Here is a 20243-nt window from a genome sequence, read left to right on the forward strand (position 1 = left end):
CATCCACAGCTCCAAATACTAGATCACAGTGAAACATAACATTCTCTGCAAAATCTGTACTTAAACAGCTGGTCAAGAAAGCAAACAGCTTCTAAACAAAGACATGCAAAACCTTACTGACCTGTGTGTGTTTTAACATGACAATCCAGAGTGGATTTTACAGTGAAACTCTTTCCACATTCATCGCACTTGTACGGCTTCTCTCCAGTATGGATACGAACATGCCTAATAATTCCAGGATACATGTACAAGTGAAATTCTACTTTTATGTCAGTTTGTACAAATATTTATCTTCTATCTTATTAACTTTATTAATAAATTAAATACTTATACTAGCATTACACTAGGCAGACTAGGCAGAACAAGAAGATTAAAGTATTTGAAATTTCTTGAAAAGATTTTCACATGTTTTTATATGCAAGTATTAGAGAAAAAAAAACCCAATTTATTCTAAAACTTCATAATAATAATAATAACTTTCATACTCTAGGCAAATAAATATCAAAGAGCTGAATTAGTCATATTCAGAATATGTAACATTTTGACACATTTTTGAACCACTGTGAAAAAGAAAATTTATGTAAATATTAGTCAAATTTCAACTTGGGCATAAAGAGTTATATGAAACTGTAATTCCTAAAGTTTCCTATTCAGCAAATTAAAAACATATGAATATATTTCATTCCTCACCTGACTAAATCACTGGGTTTTTTAAAGCTTTTGGGACAATAGCTGCAACAGTTGGCATATTTGGGCTCTGCTTCCAGTTCTGCTTGCTTATCTTTCATCTCACTAATTCTGTCTTTCTCTGCAGCTGACTGGACAAGAACTTTTTCTGAAACAGTGGCACTTTCTTGAGGCCTAATCTTTGCCAGTTCTGCTGTCTCTTCTTCTGTAAAGGTTATGACACCAGGACGAGATTTTCTGGAAGTTCTTTCAGAGCTTTCATCATCATCTTCAACACATGCAACTATTAAGTAAAAAAAAAAAACCAAAACCAAACAAAAACAAACAAACAAAAAATCAAACCAAAATAAAAATCACACTTCTGTTCAGTTTAATCTGTCAGCTGAAATTACAAAAAATAGAAGAGTGTATTATTAAACACACAGCCACTACATTTTGTGCTTGGACTTACACTATTATGGATTTTAATCTCTTTTAGAGGTCTAACTACTCATGTCTGTACTTCATTTAAAAAAAAAGCTGGATTTATAATTCTTATCTTTATAATAACTAACACAGGTTAAGTAATACAGAACAAAAGATCTACTTTAGTAAAATAGCTATGTTACATACAATACCTTAACTGTGCTGAACAGATCCTGGAAACTAGTTTATTTAAACAATTCAGATAATAGAGAGGTTTCAGCAGCTCTAAACAGCAGACATAATCCACGCTGGAAGGTTATTTTGTACCATCCCTGTTATAATAGCATTCATGTAATACACCATAATATCTGTATTTCTTATGTAGTAAGGACTGTAAAAGTAAAAATGAAATCATTTACCTCCTCCTCCTGTATCTGTAGCTGCTGCTACAGCTGAGGAGACTGCCTGATGTTTTTTCATATGTTTTTTGCAGTGAACAGTTGTTCGAAAGCTTTCATCACAGAATGGGCACTTGTAAGGCTTCATGCTCATGTGAGTTGCCATGTGCCTCGTAAGGCTGCCATTAGTTGTGAAGGAAGTATTGCAAATGCTACAGCTGAATGCTTTAACTCCTTAAAGTAACAGAAACAAATAAGTAGCATGCTATTTGTTTAAGTTTACTCACACAGGACATTTACAAAACCCAAACATGGGTTAAGCTAATATAGAGCTGGTATACTCTGTTTACCTGTATGAGTCTTCTCATGTGACTTAAGAACTCCCGAGGAAACAAAACCACGGCCACAGAGTTGGCATTTATAAGGTTTCTCACCAGTATGTGATCGTACATGTTGCTTCAAATGGCTGGATTTCTTAAAACCCTTGTTGCAATATTCACATCTATTAGAAAAAACTAGTTTTCGTTAGTTTCGTGTAATTATTAGGTATCATAATTACATAATAATTACATGTAATAATTAGCCATTCAGGAAATTCTGTGACAAAAGCTAGAAGTGTAACATACCTATACGAACGCCTACTTTGATCTTCATTATCCTCAAGAAAATGAGGCCTTTGTGTGTGCAATTCAAGGTCTTCCTGTGGTGACTGGTCTTGCATCAAGCGAGTGGTCTAAAAATCAAAGCCTCAAGTGAATTTCAGTAACACAGCATTTAAATATAGTTTCACAAATAGGCAAGAAAAAAATTACAGCATTTACAGTCAACACAAGTAATTAAATTTATGCTTTCATGCATTTTGAAAGGAAATTAAGAATGCAATGTAATACTTCACTCTTCCATAATGAGAAGGAAAGCATAAAAATGTTCAGCTACTGAACTGGAATAAACAGACAACATAGTACACTTACACTTCCCTGAATCTCCACAAAAATGTATCTAAATTGTCTACATTTTCTAGTGTTTGAGGAGTTAAATTTAAAACTAGACCAGCCATTTTAAATACTGAGTAAGCATCAAAACACAGTGCTGCTGACAAATTTCACTGCTTTCTGAACATTCCTGTAAGTAAAAGGCACAAGAGAATAATCCTTGAGAGCAAGAGATTTCAAAATTGAAGACAAAGAAATTCTGAAGCCTGTAGGCTGAAATGACTCAAACTCTTCCAGATCCTAAAATCCACATCAGTTCTCTGACAACATCTGCACTTTGCAAACAAGCTTCAAGGGACAGCAATTCCTAGAAGTCATCTTGGTAAATACATTACAACAGATTGTCTTCATGCTAGGTACTTCTAATGTCATAAAAGTTATAGTTAAACTGTATTTTTAGCAATTAAGCCCTTTTAAAAATTTAACTAAATGAGAGCATGCAAAAACATCATACACTGCATTATGCAAGCTCCATGAATGATGACTTAAAGACTTGTAATGCTTTTTTTATTGCTTGGTCATATGTGTCTATAAACGTACAGATTTAATAATTAGAAGAGAATATAATGAAATAATGTTAAATTATTTCATAACATTATATCCTCTCCTTAGTTTTAAAGTCACAATCCAATGTTATAGTATTTTTTTAAGTCTAGAGCATCAAAACATGCACTTCCTTTTCAGAACTGTAGTCAAAGCACTTATCCTCTCCTCACATTTCCAATTTCCAGTTGTTAACCATAAGCAATCTAGCTTATGCTTTAAGCAATAAGCAAAACTTTTCTGACTTCTTGTTTTACCTAATCACCCAATGAAACAGTGCAAGGAAGTCACAACTGAACACAGAAAAATTAATCCTGCCTTCAAGTAGTACTTACTACATTAATAGTGTCTGTATTTGGAACCTGAAGAAGGGCTGGTGGATGATAACTCGTTGAAAGAGCCTGAGATTCAAGTGTGCTTGAATCCTGCAGCTGTTGTACAGCTGGAAATTGACTCTGTTGATTGTAGCTGTCATTCACAGTAAAACCTGCCAGAAATTAAACAGTCATAAACGTGTAAAATACACTGATTTGGACTTTGAATAACACCACACTTTTCTGAAGACTACCTTCAAAAGAGAATAAGTAGCATTACCATATAGTAACAGTTGTACCCTTCACTGTTGAGCATCAAAACACACAAAAGTTTCTGGCATCTACATAATAGGCATAACAGGGTTACTTACCATTAGCTGGAATTCTATTGGAAAATCTCCTCCACAGAAAAACACTGTTTGAAGTTCCTTCAGGGTGCCACAATTACCTTAGAGCCATTGAAATTTTGAATTTCTTGTATGTAAGCATGCATGTGTCAAACAGGTTGACCCATCTCCCTTTATCCACGTTGGTACCACGCTCCCTTAACTACACTGGAAGCCGATCACAAGGATGCAAAGCTCAGTGGGGAGGATGGCGGGTGAGTGGAGGAGATGACCCAATAGGAGAACTCCAGTTTCTGATAAAGTAACCCCATTTTCTCCTACTTTGGATCTCCTCCACATATCCCCACTCTTTAGATAATAGTAAAGTAGAGCCTCTCAAAGGCAAACTGCAAAGTAAAAAAATAAACACATTTTTATTCACATTTCTGGTATAAAACCCTGAAATTTTTATTTGGTTTGTTCTCCTGAAATAGCAGGTCTTAATCATCTTTTCTAAATCAATGAATGAAATGATAGCACCAATTATTGAGAGCCAGGGAAATACAGCTCAGATTGCAGTGGTTTTTGATGCTATTAGAGATGTCCTTTTACCAACCTTTTTAAATCTTAATATTTCCAGTATTAAAAAATAACCCATAATGTCATGTGGAAAAAAATTTAACCACAAGTATCAGTAATTAACGTATGGGCAACAATTTCAGTACTTCTGTGCAGTTTGCCTTTAGTGGACAAAAAGGGTGAAGATTATGAACACAGAGTAGAAACAAATCCACATCAGATGATCACAGCATCAAAGGCCAAAAAGCAATGCTTAAAGAATGCTTTTGAGCAACAGTAAAACAAAAACCTGGATTTGTTGACTTTAAGCAGAAATGTTCCCAAAAGACACTTTCCACAGCAGAAGAATATTGTAATCAGTAGAGAAAAAAATCCCTATTTGTATGCTACTGCTTCCATCATAGAATGAAAACTCACAAATGTAAGTAAATCTTGAAAGCATTATTAATCAGGTCATAACGAGTCACCAAACTTAATGCTGAAACACGTATATTATTCTCTCTCCTAGAAGTACCACAAGAGTACAAGAAAAAAAGATCCTAAAAGCTGGACCTTGTACCTCAATTGGCTTTTGTGAAATGACAAAAAAGTAGCCAGAAGAAAGCAATGAAAACTTCTGCATTGATAAGAGGGCTGCTAATTTCTACTTCTCAAATTAATTTTTGAAGTGTCTTTATAGAAAAATGACGTTCCCATTACATAGGATGAGAATACAAAAAAACAAGACTCAAGAAACTGAAGCAAAGTGATGTTACTTACATGACCTATATTAAAAAAAACAACTACTAAATATACTATGTAAAAACCTGAAATTTCTTTTTTAATCAGTAGGTGTATTTTAGTAGCTAAGAAGGAAAAAAGAAGTTACTGTACTATGACCTATTTCATTTCACAATGTTTGAATGAATTACTGAGATTCTGAAAAATTTCCCAAGATCATAAAAAATGCCCAAGAAGAGCATTGAATGTAGAGGTACTTGAGATTTGAGAACAAACTGAAGAAAGAAATGCTACTTCTGAAAGTAGTTTGGGAATAAATACAAACCAAAGCTGTAACAAGAATATACACGATGCATCCCCATTTTGCTCAATTCCTAGCATAAGGGCCAATTTCCTCTCAAAATTTAATAAAGATCTGACAGTTTTGAGCATTCTAAAAGCATTTGCTACTGCCATACTATTTGTACAGAAGAGCACTAAAAAAAACCCACACCACCAAACACCAGAACCCAGACATTCAGTCTGAGAAAGAAATTTCACAGCCTTTATTTTCTGCTCTTCTTTTCATCACTGTATGTTGTTTCCCAGAAGCTTTTGATCAATCTTAAAGGAACAGAGAGTACCTTAAGCTCTGTATAAGGGCAGCCTCTTAATACAAAGTCTTCTAAACTTGGAACTGGATTTGGTGGTTTTCAGTACAAGTAATCATTTGTGTAGCTTGGGATTTTTTTCGGCTTTAGGACATCATCCAACCTTTTATCATCAATATTAACAAAACACAGCAAAAAACAGAATACTCTGGAAATCATTTTACTCATAGAAAGATGTGTCTTGCATGTGAGAATGAGAAAACAACACTATGATAGTTTGTAGTAAATACAATATTTAATTCAGAAGAAATTTCACACCTTTACTGACAGATCTAAACTCTAACACTATAAACATTGACATGAACATGTGCATCTCAGCAGGGATCAGTGACTATCAATTACTTGTTCTGCAGGTTTGCTTCTTATGCAAAGGCAACCAGCTGGACAGTACTGACTGCAAATATGTGTAAACAGTTACTGAAAGATCAGTATTTTAAGTCTGAGATCGCAGATCAGCTTCTTAGGAAAGCAAATAGCATTGTGGTGGTAAGGGTATGTTTGTATGGGCTATAGAACTAACAGCATTTGGACTACTGGTTTTTCAAGATCATTTGCCTATCACCACTATTTGAATTATCATTCAACCATGCTTACTGGGACACTTTTAAAGGAAGTAAAGGTGATATCATTTATAAGAAAACACATGTGCTGACAGGTAACCCAAAGACAGTTTCAGATGAAAGACACATTTTTTGTTCTGAATTCACTTAAAAGTCTTCAAATGAAGATGAATACACTACAAAGAACTTAAGTCCTTTTCCTCAGCCTCCAAATCTAGCTCAAATTAATCATTTGATACTGTAGCACCCTCATAGGATCTGCACTTCTTTACAAGTCTGAACATATGAAGAAAATAACCTATCTGAATAAACAAGAAATTCAACAGAAGTATTACGAACAAACCTGAAAGAAGAAATAAAGTTCTGCCAGGTCTATGCAGACCTAGAGATTACCCTCATCTGTCTAAAATGCAAAGTTGGGGTTTTTCCCTCAAAAAAGGAAAAAGAAAAATCAAGCAACCTTTCAAAGACTTTTTTTTAAACTCCTACATAATTTTATTAATAAACACTGAATCAAAATATTTAATCAAGAATACAGCCTATAAATATAACGAATAAAAAAAGACAGTGTTTTAAGCTTGAATGTTCTGCCTAGCTGATAGGAAAAAGGAATTAGGAGCATGAAGCACAGATGCAGACATAGGGAGAGGGTCGACCAATTTAACGCATGCATCCGCGCAAATGCTTACCTACCTGAAATTCAAAAATTTTGAAGGGCTCCAGGATCTTCAAGGAAACTTCAAAGAGTTGGGAATCTGTGGATGAGATTCCAAGTAGAATAGGAGACGTCTTATACAAATGAGACTTTAAAATACCCACATCACACATGTTCTGCTTCTCTGAACCAATTTTACAACATATTGATGATCAATCTAGATTTCTGATGATGAAAGAATTGGTTTGTGGGTTCTAGGAGTCTTTCCCCTCCCCAAGAAATCATTTGATAGTTACATAACACAGAAGATACACATACACAGAAACTGAAGCTTAAATAAGATGATAAAACAAGAGTCACTTATTGGCTTTATAAATTCTAAGGAGCCATTAAAAAATACCAAATAAAAACCACCACCACTCTTCAGAATAATGTAGAACAAAAGGCTGCTTTTTTTTCCATAGTGTCTTCTCATTCAGAGAGTTTGAAAAACTGTAAAAGTCAACCAATGAAAATAGTCATAGTATTTTAAGAGGATCTGGATCAGTCTTGTTTAATAAAGGTGGAGACTTTAATTTTCTTTTCCTTACACGCAAAGCAGCACAACCTGGAGAATTAAAATTGGCAAATTATACTATTTCTTCACAGTGTGATACAACTTACCATAGTCAATTAAGTTTTTACAAATGATACTATACAATTAAAAAGGAATGAAACTAAGAACAGAGAAGTTTGTGCACATAGAATACCAATTACTGGTTATCAACTACAGAAAGTTATTTCCTGGAGTGAGAAACAAGGAGATCAAGGATAAGCCAGCAATATTTCCAAATCAAAACAAATGAAAACCCCTTGAACATTCCCCACCTCAGCAACAGCCCCCCTGCCAGAAAACCCAAAACAACCACCAAGAAAACCCCAAAACAAAATTAGTAGCTTCATATTATGTAACAATTCAAGAAATCCAGCTGTGAAAAGCAAAAAAGATAGTAATTTCTTTACTATTTGCAGGCTACACACACTTACATATATTTCTCTGTATTTTAGGGGGAAAAATAGTTTCCAAGTGCTTACAATCTCTTAGTTTGCTAGTTTCATTGCTCTACATAATACAAAAAGAAACCATTGTGCATAGGTGAAAGTATGATTTTTATGTGACTATATTTTGCATTGTCTTTTTCCAAAATGAATCCCAGTAGCTACTCACTCAAATCTTAAGACCGTGTTTCTGATCATCTCAGGTTATGAGCATGTATACCAAGGGAGAAACCTGTGCAAACTGCCTACTGCCACAGCAAGTTCAAACACAATCAAGGAAAGAATATTATATATGCTTGACTATAAAACCCATACTGTAATGACTAGACATCGGCTCATAAAAGCAAAAAAAAAATTAAGTATTCATAATATTCTACCAAGTATAGCTTCAGAATGGTAATTTTTTTCCAAGTTCTCTGCATTGCAGTTACTTTAAACTGCAGACGCCCACCTTAAAAATGTTTATCATAGCTATGCTGTCAAGCCAGATTTATGAAACTACTTTTTACCTCCTTTATTTATTACTAACCTTGTGATAAGCTCTGTTGATCAAATGGCTGCTGTGTTATAGTCTGTTGTTCAAACTGAGTGATGTTTTCCTGTAAAGCATGCTGGGATGTCACAAATCTATCTGAAATGGGGAAAGGAAGGAGAGGGAAAAGGGGGAAAGAAAAGGGAAAAATATCAAGAAAAAAAGATGTAATTAAATGTATATTTCAGTTGTTTCAACACTCCCATATTTTACAGTCATCCAAATATTCGCATTAAAAAGAAACCAAACAATTATTAGCTAAACAGGTATTTAAATCTTTGTTTATAGTACATTTTATTAATATTCTCCTGTTGTACCTGATAACTCATTGCACCATGAAAAAGAGCAAAGCAAAACCAAGACACTTTATTCCACTATTAGAACATGGAACGTTCACCTCAAACCACAGCTATTACTTTCTAAGTAGACTATAAGGCAGTGCTTTTTAATAGTCGGAGAACTGACACGGTAAGGTTTCGTGGATGGATCATTTTTTTCTATATTTATTTAGTAGTTTTGCTTGCAAAAACTAAAGAGTGCAAATCCTAATTTTTTTTTACTTGAATCGTAAATGTAAACACCAATGAACGAAACTGTACTATACATTTTAAGTATACAGTAAGTAGCCTTTATTTCATGCATTTTTGTAGTTCCTGTCAAGAAGCAAGTATTTGAGAAATTGTAAACTTACCTCATTATAAACCTTATCATATTTCAAATACTCACCCTCATCTTGCTCTAAAGGCTGATCAGCCAATTCTTGTTCTAGTGCTGTTTCTTCTGTGCCTACTACTGGCTGCTGGTCTAACTCTAAAATAGCCTGCTGATCTGTTGCAACAGTTTCTGACTGCTGTAGCTCATCACTTTGAATCTCCACCTGCATTTGTGTAGAAACATGAATGCTCTGCTGATGTACTGTAGAATCATCTATTGAAGAAGACTGCTGATTCTGCTGAAGTTGCTGTGCAAGTTCATATCTACAAAGTAAGGTGAGAAAGTCTTTACGGTTTCAGTTAACATTTATCCTATTTATATGAACAATTTTTTATTTTTACTGTACACCATAATTTACTATACCTGCAAAGGTACCTAACTTTTGCTACCCATAAATAAAAAACCTTATTCAAACATATACAGCTGCTACACAGCAAAGCTGCCTTTCCAAGCATCTTTAAGGAATGGCTGCTGAATTACACTGGAAGACTTATACAAAAATTGCAAGCGTACCTATGAGTCTTCATGTGTTTTTTACAGTTGAGTGATGTTTTGAATGTTTTTTGACAGTAGGGACACATATATGGTCGAAGGTCATTATGGATCCCCATGTGTCGCCTGAGGCTGCCACCAGTAGTGAAGGCCCCGTTGCACACAACACACTTGAAAGCTTTCAATCCAGTGTGTGTTCTAATATGTGCTTTCAGAACTCCAGCTGACACAAAACCTCTTCCACACTGAGAGCACTTAAATGGCTTTTCACCTGTATGAGACCTTTTTAAGAGAAAGCAGAAGTTAAAATAGATTTAAACGTTTGATTTACAAAGTTATTAAAGGACTCAATTTTAAAATGAGTGAAATAAACCAAACTAACATGACAGCTGTATGGATGGAAGAGGCCCCAACTAGGAAAAGCCAGAAATTAAAGTTTATTAAGTTATAAACAACCTGGCAGGGCTAAAAACAATACTATCTGAGTAGTTTTAGTTAAGTTGTACAGTCCAATCTCCTTTTCTGATCGTACTTTGTCTCCATCACGATATTTGGGTTTAATTTATCCATTCCAGATGGTGCAGTAGTTTTTGAGACTAGTATATTATCACTCACATGTATTTTCCTCAATTCAGCTAACAAACTGTCCACAGAAGTTTGGAGGAAAAGACATGGTTCTCCTTATACATACTACCACTACACTTAACAACAAAACTCTTGGGAAAAGAACTGTGTCCATCCCGAATACTTCCCAAACAAGGCAAAACCTGTCTCTCATCAAGCTATGTGAAAAAAATATTCAAGTGGGGAAAGCTTCTCGTTTATCAAAGTACATAGCACTCACTACATCCTTCCTCCCAAAAGTGCTAGAGGAGTTTCCCTTTAGGACTACACTGAGATACAAAACAGATGGAAGGAAAAGTTAGGAAATGAAATGGAATGCAACGAGAATTTTAAGGGTTACAACTACAGCATCCCAAGAGAGAGCTAGAAAGAAGGCAATGGAAATGTTAGGAAATAGAAGATAAAAGAAGCAAGGCTTAATAAAATCAGGAAAAGTAAGGGATAGTTTATTACAGTAACCTTCGAAGTCTATAACCACCACATCAGAGACCATAACGAAGTATATAACAGACATTAAGATTACTCTTTTGCTACCAACACACACTATATTAATTAGCAGTAGGGTATCCCGACCTTCCTTGGTGTGCCTGGGGGATTATTTGACACACTATTCACAATCACTGCTCTACTGAAAATACCCCTACTACAAGTTTCCCTCTTTTTCAGAGGGGAAAACAAGCTTTGTAAGCAATGATCAGCACTACTCCATGAGGACACACTGTCTACAAAATTATCAAGCAAAGCAATTTAATAACAGCAATGCCAATTTACAAAGAGCAAACATATGACAAGAAGAAGTTTCTAATTCCTCCACAACTCTTAAAGCCAGGCTTCACTCAGTACTCAGATGAAAGATCAAAGAAACACAGCAGCAGGTGATTAGTATCCACATCCTATTTTTGCATTTTCAGTATAATTCAAAATTATTTTCATTTAAATCAATCCATCTGGAATGTGTCTACAGAAGACAATGAGAAATCTAGGTAGGATATTACAAAAGAAAAGATGGGATATTGTAAAGCTTTCCTTCCTCCTGTTAAGACAGCATATAAAACCCAAGAACTGTTTCCAGGCAATGTGAGAACTTAAAAATACAGAACTTGATTTTTAAAGAGAGTATGAGGAGCTCACTGTGATCTGAGCTAGAGAGAGTGAGAAAGAAGTACAGAGCTTACACTGCAGAAACAAGCAGATTGCCACCTGCTTGTATGGACTCTTCCCTTAAATTCCAATAACCATCTTTGGTGGGGTTTTTTCATATTTCTTCTTCTAGTTGTTTATAGTTTGTAAGTCAGAGAGCACTGTTTCATACCTTGACTAAATGTTAAATCTAATTGCCTGTAAAAACACAACCCGATCTAACTTTGAAGCTACTCTTCTTCTCAAAACAAGACTGGATTAGTTACCTCCACTGGTTCTTCTACAACCTAAATTCTTCTGTGACTCCACGACTGTGGCCCAAACAAGCACTGACAACAGAGACCTTGAACTGAGCCTCAAGGAATAAAATGATCCCCACCAATATTTACTCAATTACAATGTAAACTCCAATTCTTTTAGGTTTTCTATACAGAACAAAAGGCAAATTTCTGTCTCAAAAATAGGAGTTACATACAAGGCAGACAATCTGGAGCATGCAATTACAAAATTACCACAAGAATTCACAAACAATGCTTTTTATTTTCTATACACAGTTTTGGAAGAAAGAATCCAAGTGTCAGTAAACTAAACTGCATATTGAACACAACCACTTATACTGCTAGAACTACAAATAGCCATGAGTTAGTCCAAAGTCTCCTCCAACTCAACAAGAAAAAAAATCAATTATCACTGGTTCAGTGTTTAAGAGATGGTAAAAAAGTATTTTCAGTGAATACTATATAAATTTAATGTCTTTCCACAAATTTGTTATGGCATATATTTCCTTTCTTGATTGTGTTTATTTTACCTGATGTGTTGTTTAAGATGACAGGATTTTTTATAGGCTCGATGGCAATAGTAGCATTTGTATGGTCTCTCTGCATTATTCACAAAATTATTGTTAAAATAGTTTTGGAAGACCTGGCTATTCCTCGGGATTGGCTGGATAAGACCTGCATACATAAACACACAAATAGGAAAAATTGATTGGTAAAGTTATTCCAAAGATGCAATAGTCTGAAGAGCTAGTATTTGAAAAGAAAGTATGACTAAACTTGTAGTATCCAAAAATATGAAGAAAATGTGCATGTTTTCAGCACTTACTTAAAATTATGCCTACATACAGCATTACAGATATTATACTGTACGTGGTATTTTAATGGTAAGTTCTTCTTCTATCCACAGGTCCACCTCACTACAGTAGCAGCCTTGTCTAAAATAAGCATTAACTTTTCCTAAAGTTGACAGTTTTGAATTCATTGCTGATCCAATAATATCTTCTCCTTCCAACCTCGACCTTAGCAAATGATATTTAATCCATTTATATCAAGTAATATCAGGTATACACTTGACAAATATTTAATACACCTTTTGGGAAAAGCATTGAAACAGATAGAGAACAATTTGCAGAGTTTTTTTAATAGACTTTTAGAAAAAATAAGATTATTATAGAAAGCAAAATATATACCAACAGAAGTGCCACTCAAAGATTAACACTATTACAAAGTAACATTATTACATTCTTGACACCTCTAAAAGAACTATGATTCTTTTTTTGGGGGGGGGTGGGGGGGGAAGGAGTAAAAATGTGGAAATATTGTCAGGGGGTGTAAAAAACATGACACACCTTCTAGATAAACAGTAGAACTTACTTTTACATTGAACACTGTAATATCAGCAGAGTTCATGTGTTATCAGCATCCATAGGAAACAACTTCTATAGTATTTCTTGTTAATATTAATCTTTTTCCAAAAATCAGTGACTTTGATGGTGCAGAACTTAATTGTGTTGAAGTGGAGGTTCTCTTCAGAATTGAGAAATGGGATTCTACTTGTTTCTGGGGTTCACTCAAGAAAAATACTGCGTGATCTGTCTGAAGCTGTCAGCTAAGTTTTGTTTGCACCCCAAAAATTTAAGTTTCTTCTATATGATATCAAAATAACCCCTACTCTTGCTTTCAGTAACTCCTGGATGCAGTGAAAGCAAAAGGATGTTTAAAGAGTGATAAAAAATTTTATCGATACAAGATAAAGGTATTTCCAGTGTAAGATTCCACCATAAAAATGACTCCAAACAGACAAGTCAGGGGTTAGCAGACTGTTAATCAAACAACAAAGAGTAAACACCTCACCGACTACACTGACCTCTACTGGAAAACTACATATTGCTTTGTACAACTTCTTCCAAAAAGTGGTTTAACTTAATCTTGTGACAATATTTATACAACAGAACTATAATAACTGGATGAGTTCTCCCAAGCAGGCTCCAGAATTAAAGCTGCCTTTTTCTGAGATATGACCACGAATGATTACTACTAATTCAGTTGAGATCATAAGGAAAGCAAATACTTTAAAAACATGTAACAGACTGACTCATTATTATCTGTAATCTTTATTACAAATGTTGATTGAGACATGATCATCTTGAGAGGACTTTTGGTCATGAACTGTCATCTCCTCTATACCAACAGTCTAACAATATTCAAATTAAACTCCTAATATAAAAATGCACATAGCTTCTTACTGGTAGGGATTATACAGTTTAACTGTAAATAAAAAATACCCTTCTTATTAATTCTATTGCAAGCAAACTATAAAATATGGCACTTTGCTAAAGTTTTTGATGACTTATTTCAACAAGCATCTTTACAAGTGAGCTCTGAATGCTTTTGATTGATTAAAATGCAGCATTTATATTCCATTGAAACCCAAAGTTCAAGAGAGCATGGATTTAATCGCTCTTTACCTAAATCAGTTATGAGTATGGGCTCTTGCAAAGGGATGTCTGGTACTGGACCACTTGACTTTCCTACTCGAACTTTTGTGGGTTTACGTTGATGTCGCAGTTTTCTTAGCTCTGTGTGCTTGAAATGTGAAGTGATATGAGTTTTCCGATGGCCCGATGTTCTGAACTTCTTGTCACAGTGAGGACAAGCAAAAGGCCTAACACCTGCAAAAGATAAAAAAAATTAGCTTAAAATTTTATTTCCATCAACCTAGAAATGCAGCTTTAGAATACTGATGCTCTTTCCTGTAATTTTCTTTTTGCTTTCTCCATAGTGTTTATTGTAACACAGGTTTTCAAAACAGATGCATAAAATTCAATGAAAATAACAACTAATCTGCTGAACGGCTAATTGACTGAAACACATCACTTGAAGCAAGTTTGTTATCAAGAAACTGGATGATGCAAAAGTGACAGCAAATTTCAAGTGCTTCAGAAGCTGTCCTAAGAATTGCACATGGCAGGTTAAAGTCCTTCCAAAACAAAATTTTAAAAAACTGTGAGAAAAAGGAATCAGCAAACACAGACAAGTGTGTTATATAACAGGATAAAAGAGAGGGAGCAGGGATGTAACAAAGTAAAAAAATTCTAGATCCGTCTCTGAAAACATCAACTCGGTTTGATGGCAGTCAAAAAAGCATGCCAACAAAAGCATTAAAGACTTTTTTAATGCAAAATCCAGTAGAAATATCTCCTTGAGAGAGATTTCCTAGAGAACTTGGTAAGTAAGAGATAGGCAAAGCTGAACAACTTTCTGGTTTTGTTCAAGGGGAAATCTTGGACTTTAAAGGCTAGGAAACACGACTGGGTATTATGAAGACAGCTTTTATCAAGTTCAATCACAGGCAGAAAAAATGTAGAAGAATGAACCATTCTTCACAATGCAATAAATGAAACATTATCTGAAAGTACAGAGCAGCTCCATAAACACTGGACTACCTGTTTTCCAAGCCACCTAGTGCTTCTGCCACTCTGAATTAATCTGAATGCTTGTATGAAGTAAGCCTGACTTTAACAGAAAAAAAATACTTGTTTACAAGTTTAGAAAAAAAAAAGTGGAAGACTTTCTGCAGATGAACCAACATTGATATTTCATGGATGAAATACATCAAACTATAAAACATGTTGGATCCCAAATGCACCTAAGCCAATAAATGATACTTTTGCAGAAGGCAATATTAAGGCACTAAAGGGAAGAGCAGCACATTTATCTTGCTGCAACTTTATTTACCTGAACGAACAAAGAAAGGACTTGGAAAACAACCAGGTAACCTACCAAAAGCAGAAATTTCATTGCTTTTTATGGAAAGGATAGTTCAATCACATAAAAACGTTTTGAAGACATCATATGTAAACAAAGACCATATGATCTGAGGAGTTCTAGGATAGTCACTGTAAGATGCTGAAAACAGCATCAAACAGCAACAGAATGCAGTTGTAAATGCAATATAATATACCAGTTAACTTATAAATAACATATCTAACACAAAATTATCCAACAATGACTGTAAATCCTCAACCACACCAGATTATTTTACGTGAAAACATGATGCAAACTGTAATGTAGAAGATAAAATGGGAAGTAACCAGCCCCAAGTGTTACAGTAAAATTATAAAAAAGTGTGGAGAGGAGGGAAGATCAAGAGCAAATATTAGAGATGACCGGGGATAAGTAAAATCAGAATTCAAATTGCAAGAGTATGACTCTTCAGAAAGCACAATACAGAATAGTGATACTAGAAAGGAACAACAGCTGACTCATAATCAGAAAATTAAATGTCTATGTTTTTTTGTAAGAGCCCAAAGTTTCAAAGCCATGAAACACTAGAAATTTATGACAAAAAATGACACTCATCATGTACAACACTAAAATGATACATTCTCTGATTGATATTAACAATGACGCGGCAGACATGTCTACGACTTACACATTTTACAGTCTTTACTCATTCAAGGTCCCACCCATGTCATAGAATACACAGAGCCATCTCAAGGCCTTACCTGTATGCAGGCGAATGTGAACTTTTAAACTCCCTGAGGTGGAAAAGCTTTTCATACAAAATTGGCACTTGAAAGCTTTAATGCCAGTGTGTGTTTTTATGTGTGCTGTTAGAGTGCTCTTCACGGCAAAGGCGCGGAAGCACTGGGGACACTTGTATGGCTTCTCGTGGGTGTGAATGCGAATGTGGCGCACTAAATCGCTTGGTTTTTTAAATTCTTTAGAGCAATATGGACAAACATGCCACCTGATTCCATTTTCTTCACGTATAGAACCTGAAACAAAGAATATCAAAATGAATGCTTTTTAAACCTTCTAACAATTCTTGAAAACTCCCACTACATTGATGCTATTGTACAAAACAATCAGGCCACAAAAACACTTTGTGAAATAGATGCCATCACAACACACTTCATAGAAGATTAACTTCTCTATCAGACATATTCTACTTTATGAAAATGGTGATGGGCTGAAAAAAAACCCCAAGAGAATCCTGTTGAAATTCAAGTAACACAATTTCTATACCACTTAGAAATGTAGAATGCAGTTGTAAATGCAATATAATATACCAGTTAACTTATAAATAACATATCTAACACAAAATTATCCAACAATGACTGTAAATCCTCAACCACACCAGATTATTTTACATACTTAACACTTACCTAACTGGAGGAGATACTTTGCTTGACCCTCTTTTTCAAATTCAGACTTAAATTACAGTTTGTAAACTTGTAAAGGAAGAGAAACTGCACAAGTCTTTCTCATAGGTTAACAATTTAATGCTACTTTTTTTATAAAAGTTGGTTTATGATCCAAGAACCCTAAAGTCTGTCCTAAGGCAACAGGACATTTTTTCCCCAACAAAAAATGAAAGAAACCCTTCTAAAACCTATCCAAGCTTTTTATCCAGATATGTTGTTCAATATCAAATTGTTTGCTCATTTCAATCAGTAAACCTAGTGGTTTTTTCCCTGTCAACACACTGAAGTCATGTTGCTTTATCAAAAACAAAAGTGGTTGTGTTTGACTCTACAGCAGTGACCTTTTATTTTTATTTGCAGTAACAGCTAGAGAGTTGTTGCTGTTAAACACAAGTAACAAAATAATTATACACCAGAGGAAAAATTTAATGTTAATTTTTATCACAGCTATACTGCAGAAGACAAGTTTTTACCTTAGATCAATTTCTCCTTGCAAAAGAAAAAGCAACATCAGTGTATCCATGCAGATACTACAGCCAGAGATCAAAGGCTGCATTAAAGCACTGTATATACCAGGATGGCTGCTAAAGTATGAAGACTTTACATGGAACAAACAACTTCTGGCAGCCATAAAGCTCAAGCAACCTTGAAACTGAAGTTGCATTTAAGCACACAGAAACAAAATGCAGGCTTGTATACACACAGCACAGTACAGAGGCAGAATAACAACATGTATTTATGGTGACAATATCATATCAGTACTGCAATTCCAGAGACAAGTGACATGAAGAATTATTCATAATGCCAGCCTGTGTCCTTCCCTACATGAATCAGTCATGATCTGCAGTCCTGCCCTTATGTCTCTGTAAGACCTCACTTCCAAAGGGGAAGAATAGTTCTTGCAAGAACTCTACTCTGGGACACACAATGAAAACCCAGTCCTTGTCAGAGAAGGATGACAGGAGAGAATAATACATTCATATACTTTGTCCTTTTCTTGTAACTCCACTGATTTAATCCAAAAGATTCAGAAGTATAATTTCAATTCATGCCATCCTGACATGGCTTTTTAATGAAAATATATTTTATAATAAAAATTATAAATATTATTAAGCATACCTTACACTGTATTTTAGATAAGAACAAATACTGTTCATAACTAATCCACAACACATTTTGGGAAATCCCTTTATAAAGCCATAAACACACCCACATTTATTACAGTCTTTACAGCACAAGAAGTAGAAAGCAGTGGCAGTATTACCAGGTAAAAATGGTGATTTTTTCTTAATGAACTTTTTTTCTTTTTTATCTAGTTTATCTGTACTCTCTTGCTCCTTGTCTTGTTCAGCACTATTAGAATCAGCCTGATGATTTGAGAGGCTCGGGACATCTGGGTTCTGATCCTGGGCCCCAGCAGCCTTAGCCTGGCTGCAGTCAGTAGAATGTGCCGAGACAGGAATTGATGACAACCCACTGTTCTCTAATGCTTGCTAAAAAAAAGAACAAAAAAACTTCTAGATCAAGGAAGAAACATTCCACAGTTATCCCCAACTTTTCTCACACAAGCACTTGGAAGATACAATGAAAATATAATTAAATGAAATAAGCGTCTCTTTCTCAGAAAACTTCAGCTGTATTTCAAATCTACAAACACACTACTACACAACATTGATTTCTGATTGTCTGTGAAATTTTAGGCTGGATTTTCTGCATTTACAGCTGCCCTTTACAGAACAACAACTTTTTTTTTTTTTAATAGCCATCAGGGTAATAATTATGTATCACGTTGTTACTCTTTCCAATTCCCCATCACATTCCAGACACCAGAGAACTCAGCACAGGTAACAACACGGTGAACCTGCCCATAGCTGCATAAAACATTTGGGTCTTCCAAACGCAAATTTAAATGGTATTTAAAAGTCTAGAGATGAAAATGTGCCTGACAGGTTAGCAGGCTACCAGTAACACTAAAGAATATTATTCTCTGTCCTGCTCCATCCTGTTTGTATCCTTCTGGGGCACAGGATGCAGAATAAGGACAGAAAGTAATTAAATCACCCTACATTTCTTCTGTTACACTGCATCACCTTCTGCCATTATCAAGGACCAAATATAGAACGTTTTTTAGGAAAAACACTGGCTGACCTTGGAAAAAAATTCTTGCTCAAATAGGAAATATTCAAATAGTCCTTATTAATTACAACAGGGTAAAGGCCAGGTATATATTCTCATTTTTTAACCAGATAAAATATTTTTCCCCTCTTGAATGATATCACGTTTTAAGCACTGCATACCCTGAGAACCCACCACAAGCTGCTTCCAGCCAACAGCAAAAAAGAAGGCTTAAGGTATCAGTAAAAATATCCACATACGAGGTACACTTAAAGCCATACAAAGATGTCTTGGTGCAGCCCATACCCACTCAATAAATCTTGACAATTCTGTCTTGATTAATGGATTGTTTAGAAATCCATAAGGAATGCTATAACTGAAAATACTGAGAATGAATTTCATTAAAATATAAGAAAGAATGAGAAAGGAAACACTGAAATGTAAAGTTGTTCTCACATAGAGCTCTTACCTGCAAAATATCTCTACTGATCCCCACTGCAATGTTGAGTTGTTGACCAGGTTGTTGAGGCTGGTTATTTTCTACAGGACCTGGTTCTGATAGCTCAAGGAGCTGCTGAATGACATCAGTGACAGTCTGCTGACCCTGATGAGCAGCAGCTGGAGACACCTGGTTTTCTGTCTGTTGAAGAAGTGGAGACCGAAAATGTGTGGCCTGAAATATAGTGGTACATTTGTCAAGGAAGATCAAAAGTACGTGTTATGAACTCACCTGTCCAGCTCCCTTACCTGAAATGTCTGGTAACTGTGCACTAGATGGATGGCTACTTATACAAGACATAATGATTTTACAGAGCCTCATTCAAAGTTTGTGTGCTCCATTATAGAATTGCTTTTGTACATCCCCTTTTTTTTCAGTTCTTCCCAAGCTTGAAATTGTAAGCTTACAGCTTGGATTAAATTTACTGTTCACTACTGAACCTTCAACCAATTTAGAAAACACAGGGAGGGATCAACTACAAAACTCCACATGTAAAAGCCACATGAAAAGTAATTCCCAAAAGAAAAAAACTGACATGGCTATCTTTTTAAAGTTCACATTTATCTCAAGTAGGTCCTTTGTAAAAAACAACCTTCCATTAGAGTTTTTTTTTTTAACTAAATTATCTGTGTTGCTGTATCAAAACCTTTCAGAACAAACGACTAATTTTTCCCCTTCAATTTGGAACCTTGAAACCACTTAGTTCAAGAGCAATCTCTTCATGCACATCAGGCTCTGTCAAAATACTAAAAAAATTTGAAGTTAAAAAACT

General features: G+C 35.0%; 1 protein-coding gene across 1 annotated transcript in view; it reads right to left on the reverse strand.

Moving 5' to 3' along the window:
- Positions 1 to 20243, reverse strand: part of ZNF236 (zinc finger protein 236) — a 78656-nt gene that overhangs the window by 29141 nt on the left and 29272 nt on the right. The window contains exons 9-22 of the mRNA XM_066561046.1: positions 19442 to 19645; positions 18122 to 18350; positions 16156 to 16428; positions 14116 to 14319; positions 12178 to 12322; positions 9627 to 9887; positions 9126 to 9376; positions 8397 to 8498; positions 3361 to 3512; positions 2117 to 2223; positions 1841 to 1992; positions 1512 to 1724; positions 691 to 970; positions 122 to 225 (exon numbers count right to left, since the gene is read on the reverse strand). Coding sequence (XP_066417143.1) covers positions 122 to 225; positions 691 to 970; positions 1512 to 1724; positions 1841 to 1992; positions 2117 to 2223; positions 3361 to 3512; positions 8397 to 8498; positions 9126 to 9376; positions 9627 to 9887; positions 12178 to 12322; positions 14116 to 14319; positions 16156 to 16428; positions 18122 to 18350; positions 19442 to 19645 — 2677 coding nt within the window. The remainder of the gene's footprint in view (positions 1 to 121; positions 226 to 690; positions 971 to 1511; positions 1725 to 1840; positions 1993 to 2116; positions 2224 to 3360; positions 3513 to 8396; positions 8499 to 9125; positions 9377 to 9626; positions 9888 to 12177; positions 12323 to 14115; positions 14320 to 16155; positions 16429 to 18121; positions 18351 to 19441; positions 19646 to 20243) is intronic.

Source organism: Molothrus aeneus, chromosome 1 (assembly GCF_037042795.1).
Source record: "Molothrus aeneus isolate 106 chromosome 1, BPBGC_Maene_1.0, whole genome shotgun sequence".
NCBI lineage: Eukaryota > Metazoa > Chordata > Aves > Passeriformes > Icteridae > Molothrus > Molothrus aeneus.